Here is a 12738-nt window from a genome sequence, read left to right as displayed (position 1 = left end):
AGGAATGCCCTCCTTTCACTTATGTCGGCCTCGATGTCTTCGGGCCTTGGACTATATCAACAAGGCGAACCAGGGGAGGACAAGCTGAGAATAAGAGGTGGCCATCCTGTTTACCTGCATGAGCTCGAGAGCTGTCCATGTTGAGGTAATTGAATCTCTGGACACGTCCAGCTGCATAAATGCCCCCCGCCGCTTCTTTGCACTGAGAGGCCCTGCCCAACAGTTGATCTCTGATCGTGGCACCAATTTTGTTGGAGCTTCAAAAGAACTTGGAATGGACCCAAAGGTACCTAACAAACCAAGGTTGCACCTGGGAATATAATCCACCACATGCTTCCCACATGGGAGTATCTTGGGAGCGCATGATTGGTGTGGCCCGCAGAATCCTGGACTCCATGCTGCTACAGGACAAGGTACAGCTGACTCATGAAGTGTTGTGCACACTCATGGCCAAGATTACAGCCATCATGAATGCGAGGCCACTCCTCCCAGTGTCCTCTGATCCAGAGAGCCCCTTCCTCCTATCTCCTTCTATGCTCATCACACAAAAGTCCTGCCTTCTACCCCCACCTGGAGACTTCCTGGACAAAGACCTTTATACCAAGCAGTGGAGACGGGTCCAGGCTCTCGCCAGTCAGTTCTGGACACGCTGGAGGCGAGAATACTTGCCCAGATTGCAACAAAGACAGAAATGGGCTGCATCCCGCAGAAACCTCCAGGTCGGTGACCTCGTTTTGCTTAAAGATAAGCAGGTCACACGTAACAGTTGGCCCATGGCGAGGGTCACTGCAACATTCCCAGGCAAAGACCACCATGTAAGGAAGATTGAGGTGAAGACATCGGATCAAGGCCGTGTAAAGACCTTTATGCGACCGGTTACAGAGGTTATTCTTCTTATGCAAAAGGACTGAATTTATGTTTAAGTTTCGTGACCTCACTGAGGCCAGGTGCGGAGTGTGTTGCCCTTAAGGCAATTTTCTGAATATATAAGTTAATGGGTTTGAATAAGCAATGCTAAGGGTGCGTATTTTGCTAGAAGTGATTAAAAGTTGTTTAGATAAGTTTATACAAATTTGTATTAAAAATGTTATCGCCGTGGTCCACTTCCGGTTTACGGAGATGCACTTCCGGTTCACTTCCGGATGTCGCGGGGGAGGAAATCGCTCATTGAGACTGCACGGGAACGTTGTGGATGTCACCCACGTTGAGTTATCACGCAGGAATGCCGTGAGTTTGACTGTATTGTGATTTATTTTGATACATTTGGATATTGGTTTTTGTGATTGATTGGGCTTGGGGCATTTGATAATGTAGCAGCCGCTCAAGATGTTGAGATGCACCTTTTCTGTTGCAGTTTTCACCGCGTACACACACAGACATATCTGTGAAAGAAGACAATTAAACTTTGCAGTGGAACTCCAGGGTCTTCGTTTGTGGTTTAGCTTGGTGTCATCAACATCCCTGTTGAAAACACTACAGCCCTCTTTTCTTAATTTATGATTGAAGGGGCTCGCTTGGGACCTTAATCACAGCTGCACACACCTGTTTCTACTGCTTCTATCTCAAGTCTTTGTTCTATGTTCCATATGTTCCGAAGCTCCACTTTCGCCTCTCGCCTCTCAGTTGCAGGAGTGGTGGAACCAAAAACAAGGAGGCTCAGTATCTCTTGTCTCACGACTGGTAGGCCTAGAGCTCTGTCAGTACTCCTGTGAATAAAGCTACGGTGACTGCCTCCATCTAAAAGACAGCAAGTTTTCTCTTCTTTGGGCCTACAGTCCATGCCTTAACTGTCTGAAGCAGCACTGTGGTCTGAATATTTGTCTTAACCTTTACAGGACTGGCTACTGAGAACAACACAGCATCTGTAGTCTCACTACTAGTAGTGTCAGCCTCTGGCTTAGCTTCAAACTGTTCACAATACGACTAGTGGTGCCTGCGGCTGCATAGGCTACATGAGACCTTACAGTACTTTACTATGTGCTTCAGGCCTAAACAGACACCTGCCCAGCTTTTTTAGCTTCTCTTTACGTGCACTTACTGTATGGTCTCTACATTTCTCTGGTCTATTATTAGTGCTGTTACAGTACACACAGGTCTGGGGCGTGTTATTGGCTGTGTGCAAAGCTGTTGCTGAAGGGACACTCCAATTTCAAGGTTTGTTCTCACCAGCGCAGGATATTCTTTCCGTCGGCCTGTTGATTTGAGAAGTATCCTTCAAAGTATGTCCGGGTCTGTTAAGCTGGAGCACCCGTTTTCTGCTCTGCACCTCCTGCTGTAGAAACTGGATCAGCTCTGGCAACTTCCATTCGTTGTTCAAGTCCAGTTGCCGGGTGAAGGCAATGCTATGTCTTCTGGGATAAGATGTATAAGCACTGGACTAGCAGACAGCCGTAACTGACACTGTGTACTCCCAGTGAATCCAAGCTGCGTATCTGGATCTCACAGTCTTCATACAATTTTTTTTAATGCAGCCACATCAGTTGATCTCTTAACAGGAGTCAAGTTCAATAGCTTTGGCATGCGTTTGGCATAGTTCTAGCAGCTGCTCCCATCAGGTAAGATCTGTGGTAAGTGAACTTGTGAGTCTTGCACAATGCATTATTTTCATGGATAGCTGTTTCATACTGACTCCAGAATTCCCGCCACTGGCTTATTTCACCATCATACTTAGCTATGATTAGCTGTCCTCCTTTGATCATAAAACGACCAGAAACTCATGTATTTTACTGGAATCTGGTCCTTCTTTGCTCATCTCTTCTTCTTGACTAGTTAATAGCCTTGTCTTGCGGCACTTATAGTAGTTGCTTGCTTCCTTTTCATCCGTTCTAGTCTGTCATCTTGGCAGTTCAATAGCCGTTAGCTTTTCGCTCCTTTCCAGAAGTTCAAAGAAAAAAGTCCTTACTTTGGAGTGAAAGCTTCTCAATGATAACAGTGACGGATGTCTTTTTTGAAAGTTCAATTTGTATTGACGGTCACACGGTACCAACAACAACATAATGCATTGATATTTTTTCTTCTGAGATGGCTGACAGAACATCCTGGTTAGTGCCCTTCACAATAAGGTACATCAATCCGGTTTACCAAATAAAATACATTTTGTGTACCCTTTTTGTTTCCATTCAAATAACATTTCTCAGCATAATATTTCTGTAAAAATGGTTATACATGATCCATGTTCCAACCGGACTAATTATAAGCTTAAACGAGCGTGCGTGTGTCAAATACGTAGGCATGTACATGTAACATGATTACAGCCCTCTAGATAAATATAACCCTATGGTCACCTTTACACTTCTATTATCCAATGTAGTACACCGAACAAAATAAGACATAAAAAACCTGTTTACGATCTTTGCATTTTTTAACATTATGACAGCCCTGTCCAGACATTAAATAACACCTCTATTCCTATTGCCCAATATGGTAAATAACAATAATAATAATGAAAGAAATGCAGTTGAGAATAATTTTGCACCTTGTCTCACACAGAGGAGCATTCCCAGCAGGCGAGGAACCACCTACCTCTTCTGGTAGGATCAGTGATGGGAGGGGCGGCGTTTCTGCTGGTGGTGGCGGCCATCGTGGTGGTGGTGGTGTTTCGCAGGTATACTGTCTAGCCAGCACACCAAATAGATGCAACATTGATGTGTTGTGTGTGTGTATGTGTTTGTGTGTTAGTAAAAGGAGGGAAAGCCCGTACAGTGACAGGCTGCAGAGGTACATCAGTAACAGAGGTGAGACGGTCAAGCTATTTCAACATCTTCAGAGCCACATCTCACTAACTTCTGATATGTTCAGGTGGGGTGAAATATTATGTAGACCCCTCCACATACAAGGACCCCAGCGAGGCAGTTAAAGAGTTTGCCCGAGAGATTGATTCTACTCACTTAAAGATCGAGGAGGTGATCGGTGCAGGTATGGCCCATTTTCCATTGATCTGTAAACATCCCATATCCTACTATTGTCCAGTAATCTTTAAATAAGTCAATCCTACAATAGTGCACTGCATAGGGATGGTGAGTACACCATTATCTGGTAGTGGGTGTAATTTTCTTTAAAATGGGCATGGTATGAGCCGGAAGTGGGTGTGTTTACCTGGAAATGGGCTGGGCTTAAATCTGCACATTATTTGTGAAATGAACATGGATTGATGAGAAGTTGCTATATTAATCAGCTAATTAATATCAACTAATTAATTAATTCATCAGCTAAATGTATATACTGTGTATGTGACATGTACTGTGTACATGATCTGTCACTTATTAGTTTTTAGCTTATCTAGATTTATAAACTCTTTTTCTTATTTACTGATCTATAATAAAAAATATGGTCCATAAATGACCCAAGGGCCACACTTTGAACATCCCTGGTTTACAAGGCGCACACACCGGGTTGAGGTGCGCTTTGGCAGCAAACATCTGGTGAGGATTACACAGTTTGCATGATGAAAGAAACACTTCATCCATCCATTTTCCTCCGCTTATCCAGGTCCGGCACAGCAGTCTCAGTAGGGAAGCCCAGACTTTCCGGTACCCGGCCACCTCCTCCAGCTCCACCGGGAGGACACCAAGGCATTCCCAGGCTAGCTGTGAGACAATCGCTCCAGCGTGTCCTAGGTCTGCCCCTTTTCCCGGCTGGGCATGCTCGGAACACCTCACCAGGGAGGCGTCCGGGATGACCCCCGGATGACTGAGCTCCTCACCCTATCTCTTAGGGTGAGTTCAGCTACCCTACGTAGGAAACTCATTTCAGCCACCTGTATTTCACCCCCCCCAAAGGACGCTGCGAGAGACACGTTCAAATGCCTTTTCCAAGTCTACAAAGCACATGTAGACTAGTTTGGCAAACTCCCATGCACCTTCAAGCACCCTCGTGAGGGTGTAGAGCTGGTCCAGTGTTCCGTGACCAGGACGAAAACCGCATTGGACCTCTTGTAGCAAAGATTCGACCAACAGTCGTACTCTTCTCTCCAGCACCCTGGAATTGACTTTCCCAGGGAGGCTGAAGAGTGTGATCCCCCTATAGTTGGAGCACACCCTCTGGTCACCTTTCTTAAAGAGGTGGACCACCACCACCACGGTCTGCCAATCCAAAGGTACTGTTCCCGACTTCCACGCAATGTTGAAGAGACGTGCCAGCCAAGACAGTCCCTCAACATCCAGAGCCTTGAGGAATTCTGGGCTTTGCCACTGAGGAGCGTTTTGACCACCCTAGATACCTCAGCCACGGTGATGGCACTGTCCACGCATGTGTCCTCAGACTCTGCTTCCTCTATGGAAGGTGGGATTGAGAAGGGCCTCAAAGTATTCCTTCGACCGCCCGACTACAACCCCAGTTGAGGTCAGCAGGCCCCCGTCCCCACTGTAAATAGTGTGGACCGGGCGCTGCTTCCCTTTTCTGAGGCGCCGGATGGTTTGCCAGAACCTCTTCGAGGCCGACCGAAAGTCGTGCTCCATGGCCTCACCGAATTCCTCCCACACCCAAGTTTTTGCCACGACAACCACCAAAGCTGCGTGCCGTTTGGCCTGACGGAACCTGTCAGCTGCTTCAGGAGTCCCACAAGCCATCCATGCTCAATAGGCCTCCTTCTACAGCTCTGGTGTCAACCATCGGGTTCGGGGCTGCCACCACGACTGGCACACCGACCGCCTTGCGGCCACACCTCCAGTCAACTGCCTCTCCAATGGAGGGACGGAATTGGCCCATTCGGATGAAGCTCTGCCGGAGGTGAGAGTTGAAGACTTGACGAACGGGAGATTCTGCCAGACATTCCCAGCACACCCTAACTACTTGTTCGGGTCTCCCAGGTCTGTCCAACATCCTCCCCCGTCAGTTGACAGCTCAGCCCCTCTCTTCACCCGTGTTTCCAGAACATGCGGACGCAAGTCTGATGATACAACGACAAAGTCGATCATAGACCTGCAGCCTAGGGTGTCCTGATGCCAAGTGCACTTATGGACATCCCTATGTTTGAACATGGTGTTAGTTATGGCCAAACTGTGGTTCGCACAGAAGTCCAGTAACATCAAGTGCACAGGTTCAGATCAGGGAGGCCGTTCCTCCCAATCACGCCCCGACAGGTCACACTGTCATTGCCCACATGGGCGTTGAAGTCTCCCAGTAGAACGACAGAGTCACCAGCTGGGGTGCTCTCCAGCACCCCCATGATGGACTCCAAGAAGGCCGGGTACTCCGAGCTGCCGTTTGGCTCTTACGCACAAACGACAGCAAGCTGGGGAAAGGGTCCCTGAAATGACCCTATCGTTCACCGCAACACGTTCAACACAGAGTCACCAAGCCGGGGGGCTATTAATAAGCCCACACCAGCTCGCCGTGTCCCCTGCAGCAACTCCAGAGTAGAACAAGGTCCAGCCCCTCTCGAGGAGTTTGGTTCCAGAACCCAACGACATTTCGTTGGCAATTTCACTACTGTGTTTTTGTGCAATGACAATAAAGGGAGTCTATCCATCTATCTATCAAACTGTGGGGTGAGTCCAACTATATCTAGTCAGAAAGTTCAGGCTCTTTCCCCACCAGAGAAGTGACATTTCATGTCCCAAGAACCAGATTTGGCCACCCACCCTTGACTGCCATCCAACACACAATGCACCGGACCCTTATGCTTGCCCCTGTAGGAGGTGGGTTTACAAGGGGCAGAGCTCGTGTGGCTTCTTCAGGGTGGGCCCGGCTGGGCCCCATGGGTGAAGGCCCGACCACTAGGTGCTCGCCTGCAAGCCCCTACCCCGGGCCTGGCTCCAGGGTGAGGCCCCGGTATCCCACATCCGACACAAACGACAGCAGGCTGGGGAAAGGGTCCCTGAAATGACCCTATCGTTCACCGGGGATGACTCCAACACAGAGTCACCAAGCCGGGGGGCTATTAATAAGCCCACACCAGCTCGCCGTGTCCCCTGCAGCAACTCCAGAGTAGAACAAGGTCCAGCCCCTCTCGAGGAGTTTGGTTCCAGAACCCAAACTGTGGGGTGAGTCCAACTATATCTAGTCAGAAAGTTCAGGCTCTTCCCCACCAGAGAAGTGACATTCCTTGTCTCAAGAACCAGATTTGGCCACCCACCCTTGACTGCCATCCAACACACAATGCACCGGACCCTTATGCTTGCCCCCGTAGGAGGGGGGTTTACAAGGGGCAGATCTCGTGTGGCTTCTTCAGGGTGGGCCCGGCTGGGCCCCATGGGTGAAGGCCCGACCACTAGGTGCTTGCCTGCCTCCAGGGTGAGGCCCCGGTATCCCACATCTGGGCGAGGTGCGGTTCCTCCTCTTTGTTTTAGTCATAAGGGTCTTCTGAATCACTATTGGTCTGTCCCGTCACCTCGGACCTGTTGTCCTCCTTGGGAGACCCTACTAGGGGCATATAGCCCCAGACAACATAGCTCCTCGGATTACTCGGGCACTCAAACCCCTCCACCACAATAAAAGCCTTTTTAGCAAATGAGTGGGACGGCACTTAAGTCAGAGTCTTTCTTGTAGAGTCTTTCCTGCAACGATCCAATATTGTGCATCGTGTAGGCAGGTGCCTACATTTGGGCAGTCTTATTGTTTTATTGATTTAAATACCTTTAGCACTAATTGTTGGAACACTAAATTTGTTTGGTAGCTCACTGACTATTGGCCTACATACACAAGTGAAGCCAATCAGGAGAATTTAAGGTGGCCAGTTGCAGGGCTTAAAGTATTCCAGCACCATGCCGGATCACCGGCATTTCAATATGACCAACAGAAAAAAAAAAAAAGAATCTGCCGGACCCAGACAAACACAAACTCATTGTAGCCCTGTGGTAGGGCTCTGAATGATTATGCTGCATCCAAGACTGAAACTCAAAGGTGTATGTTTTTGTGTGCTGTGCTCCAAGAAGCTAGTGTATGCTGTAGGGGTGGAGCCGAGCCCGAATATGGTGTTTGGAATGGCAGGAATAACGACTTTTTTACGAATAATTCATTTGAACAAATACTTTTAAAATGTTTGTATTCGGGAACAATTAAAACATATCAGGAAGATGAGTTTCTCGGTGAGACCGTAGTGCATACCCGGATCAGCCAGGGGTGGAGACAGAGCCGTCTGCCTGCGGCGGAGGAGGAGGCTGACTTTAGTTGCATCCGTATGTTGCTTTGTAAACATACTACCTTTCACCTCAACTGGGTTTCATATGCAGTTTTCAACTATCAGTAATAGCGGAGTTTGACCAGGAGATTATTCTGTTGCGCTGCATTTAGTTGCTATTTACTTCTGCGGTTGGGTGTTCTCCCATTGCCTCGGTTAGCATTAGCTTGCTAACGTTAAGGCTATTGACAATGTAACGTTCACATTGGCTTTAAACGGTTAAATAAGTAAGGCTTGGGAACTTGAGTAGAATTGCATGTACTTCTGGGTATTTTTGGTACTTTTAAGTTAGTATGGGGTATGGGGGGATTCATGTTCACATTCATTCATTCATTCATTCATTCATTTTCTACCACTTATCCTCACGAGGGTCACGGGGGGTGCTGGAGCCTATCCCAGCTGTCTTTGGGCGAGAGGTGGGTTACACCCTGGACTGGTCACCAGCCAATCACAGGGCACATATAGACAAACAATCATTCCCACCCACATTCATACCTATGGACAATTTAGAGTCTCCAATTCACCTAGCATGTTTTAGGAATGTGGGAGGAAACCGGAGTACCCGGAGAAAACCCACGCATACATGGGGAGAACATGCAAACTCCACACAGAGATGGCCGAGGGTGAGATTGACTTAATGTTCACAATGTCATTGTGAACATTTTTGGATAAATATCGTTTTAGTTCCCATTTTAGTTCAGGCTTAGGAGAACAGCCCTGCAGTTGTTCTCTTTGCATCTTTTATGAAGAGTAGCCTTAAAACAGCTGTTTAATGACCTGAGAGTAAATATTCTTCAACATCATGGTTTAAGGGAAGAATACTAAAAGCTAGTTCAGATATTTCAGCTGTCAGGTTCCACTCTGAGGAACAGTAAAGGCCCGGAGTGGTAGGCCAACAACAATCTCAGATAAGCAGATGGTGAGAACAGTCAAACTCAAACCATAGACCACCTCCAAAGACTGTGATCTTGGTGCAGATGGTGTCACTGTGAATCGATGAACTAGTCAGCGCACTTGGCACAAGCTGATACTGCGCACATGCCACAAACAGAGTCACTTGAGGTATGCTAAAGCAAATTTGGATATGCCATCTTAATTTTGGAATAAGGTGCTGATGAAATTAAAATTGAGTTATTTGGACATTACATGGGGCGGTATGCACGGCAGATGAAGAACACAGCATTCAGACTGTTACAGTCCCGTGGCAGTCCCATTTTTTGGTAATGGCTTTTTTACCTGCTACCAACATGATTTTATACAAATACCTATCTTTTCTTAACACAGAGTCTCCCACCAGGTGGCCCAGATACAATGTCTCACATACAAAAGTCACACTGTAACCCAAAATCCTCTCTGTGGTTTTACATACCCTCTTCCAAAAATGAATGATATTTGGGCAGAGCCAGAACACATGTGAATGGTTGACATTGACTGTACCACACTGACAGCATTTCTGGTGTAATGAAAAATCTAATTATATTCTTCCAGCAATGCTCCCTCCAGACCCGAGATGATGTTGTGGTGTTTTGGGTCATAATCATACCCAACCATTCAGCTTCTGTAATGTTTGTTTTGAGCTCTTATTCCCATTTTTCTTTAATATAATGAGTATTTGCCTTTCCCTCCGTTTAGTGTGGATACTATCTTGGTAGTGTTTGATTTGTAGGCAGACATCGCCATTTGAATCAGCCCATGTCTTCTTCTATTCATCCGGAATTTTATTTTCCTGTCATAGTAATTCTAAAATAATCTAAAATAATCGCTTTCGCCCAGGTCGAATAGTTGTTGTAGTTCTTGAAAGCTCATGAATTTCCCCTTATTTACTATCGCACACCATGCGGTTATACCTCTTGGGATCCATTGCTGGAAGGTCTTATCATGACTGTTTGGAACAAAGTTCTTATCGTATGCTATCCATTGTATCGGCATGGTCACACCCCTACTGGGGCATATTGCTGAAACAATCTTTCACTTGGTGATACAAGCACCAAAATTGGCACACTTGTGCAATAGAACCTACTTACTACTAAAAAAGTACGATATCCAACTTCATATACAAAATGGCCACCATTTTTCAAGATGGCCACCATTCATAGTCATTCGAAATCGTATTTGCTCTAAAATAATGACAAAATAATGTCATTGTGATAATCTGTACATCAAAATATATGTTTTTGGACACGAGGAAGCCAATTATGTATTCAAAATTTCAATATCATCCATTGTTATAGTCATATAATGACAATTATGTGACTTTTACATGCATAAATGTCTTAGTGAAGTGACCAATATGGTATCACAATTCTTCATGACAGAAGTGCAATAGATTGAACGGAATTTAGCCTGAGTCATTGTTTTACTCTTTACATTTGCAGGAACACAGTTGTGTGCAGTTCAGAGTGTAGCGATAACATTGCATGGGCCCCGACATTCACCAGTGCAGCGGCATTTGGTCAGCTGCTGGCAGGACTGGGCAATGGGTGGAAGAGTTGACCACAAAACTTCCCAGGATTCCCCTTGCTTTCTCCAGCCCCAGTTGCCAGGGCTTTCAGAATGCATTTGGCAGACCGTTGCTTGGTCCCATATGTAGGCAGCTTGGAAGGTTGATAGTTTGACATGCTGAACAAGCGATGTACTTGTTGGTGGGATAGAATCATAGGACCGTTGTTTCTGAGCAAAGCAAAAGTGCAGTCTTGCCTCATCAACCTTTGTAGTGTTGCTGTGCTTGTCATACATAGTGACAACAATTTTTTCAAGAATGTCAAGGTTGGCATCTTCTATGGTACGTGGGTACTGGCTGAGTTTCCTGAACATTGGACTCACCTCAGGACAAACTGCCCATGTTTGCCATGCTGTTGTCTTGCCTCTACCTCGAAATGCTGACACAACATCACAGCCAGTGAAGGCATGAAAGAAGAGCATGTCACTGGATTTCTCTGGGCCATGAAAAAGTCATGAATTGGGAACCATCTAATGGACTGCCCCTGGCCGAATTCAACCCAAAACATTTTCAAGCCAGCGTCCTGAAGACTCGCAAAGACCCAAATTGCTATGACAAGAATGTCTGTGTCACATGCTTTGATCAACACATACTTTGCTGCTTGGCTGCATGGAGGGCATGTGTGAAAATCCTGGAGTCAGCTTCTTCATGATTGAAGTTGTTGGGTTTGTTTGACAAGACCTTCTCCCCTTTGGTCCCCTACACCTAGCCCGATCGTTCATCCAACACCATTTAGATCCCGTGCGATCTGTACACCTTCCGGGTAACTAAAGCCCTTGGCTCGGCTTTCCCGCGCTGGCACACCCTGTCTATTCAGGCGCGCTTATCTAACAACCCTAACTAACTACACTTCTATACTAGTTGAGATGTATAAGGGGCTTATTAGATAGCATTTGAGACACTTATGTATACTAAGTTGCCTATTTAATACTACAACAGTTAGTAATTATAACAACTACATTTAGTACACTACAAGCCAACGTTGAACCCCATGCTGAGTTTCGCAGCAGTGATGTCACCAGTGTGCCCTGGTTGTGCTATGACATCACTCTCATGTTGTAATACAAACCAACAACATTAATATTTGTAAGTTACAGTAATGTAACAAATACATAGCAGAGGACAAGTAAACTTTGTGACCAGGTAGCTTAGAAGCATACAACTTTTCTGATAAAAACACCAATTTATAGTAATGTATCAGCCTCCATATTGAAAAATGGTGTCCATATTGGAATTTGGAATTCATTATTGGATGTAATAAATTATAATACATTCATTTGGTATTCTGACCATAAAAATATTGTGTTTATTTGAGTTCTACTTCAACAAGTACATGTTTTTCAAATTTGCTCTGGCGGCCATCTTGAAAATTGGCAGACATATTACATTTTATGTTGGATATCGTACTTTTCTTAAAATATGTATCCTAAACGTCATCTGTGCCAATTTTGGTGCTTGTATCACCAGTGAAAGATTCTTATGAAATGTTTGGATAATCTGCCCCACTACCCTGTCTCCCTCTCTGGTCGCCCGCAATGGCACTTTGAATTTCTCTTCCATTAATGGTCCGTTCCAAGTTTTTCCATTTTGATACCAAATGTACATCACACCAACATAGAATCACTCTCATCTGTGCAGCATGGAAATATTCTTTCAGGTTTGGGAGTCCCATGCCCCCCTTGTCTTTACTCAATTGTAATGTTTCAAATTTGACCCTTGGCTTTTGGTTATGACACACAAACGTTGAAAATCATTTTGTTCTATTGTTTAAACTGTTTTTCTGGAATATTAATAGGTAGTGCTTGGAATAGATAGAGAAGAAGCCTTGGGAGTATATTCATCTTCACCGTCTCTATCCTAGAGCTAAAATCGAGTACAAGAACTTCCCATCTTTGAATATAATTTCTAATAACTCGGTCTACCTTAACATAATTGGCACGGAATAGTTTGTCCATTTGTCGTGTTAAATTAACCCCTAGGTATTTTATTGTTTTCTTGTAGGGCCTTAGCTGGGTGGTAATTAAATGTTAAGATTTGTGTTTTCCTTAGATTAAGTTTATATCCTGAGTAAAAACCAAACATTTCCAAATGGTTTATCAGTCTTGGCAGGCTCTGATCT

The 12738-nt window shown here is 45.5% G+C and overlaps 1 protein-coding gene across 4 annotated transcripts in view; it reads left to right on the top strand.

Moving 5' to 3' along the window:
* ephb6 (eph receptor B6) overlaps positions 1 to 12738 on the top strand; it is a 91209-nt gene that overhangs the window by 60048 nt on the left and 18423 nt on the right. For 2 of the 4 annotated variants that reach the window (XM_058054176.1, XM_058054173.1), the window contains 3 exons: positions 3490 to 3604; positions 3679 to 3734; positions 3799 to 3915. The exons of 1 other annotated variant lie outside the window; for it this stretch is intronic. In XM_058054176.1, the coding sequence (XP_057910159.1) occupies positions 3490 to 3604; positions 3679 to 3734; positions 3799 to 3915 (288 nt within the window). The remainder of the gene's footprint in view (positions 1 to 3489; positions 3605 to 3678; positions 3735 to 3798; positions 3916 to 12738) is intronic. One more of the 4 variants, XM_058054174.1, reaches the window with a different exon arrangement.

Source organism: Doryrhamphus excisus, chromosome 17 (assembly GCF_030265055.1).
Source record: "Doryrhamphus excisus isolate RoL2022-K1 chromosome 17, RoL_Dexc_1.0, whole genome shotgun sequence".
NCBI classification, from domain to species: domain Eukaryota; kingdom Metazoa; phylum Chordata; class Actinopteri; order Syngnathiformes; family Syngnathidae; genus Doryrhamphus; species Doryrhamphus excisus.
The sequence above is the reverse complement of the archived record's forward strand: the minus strand, read 5'-3'. Positions and strand labels throughout refer to the sequence as shown.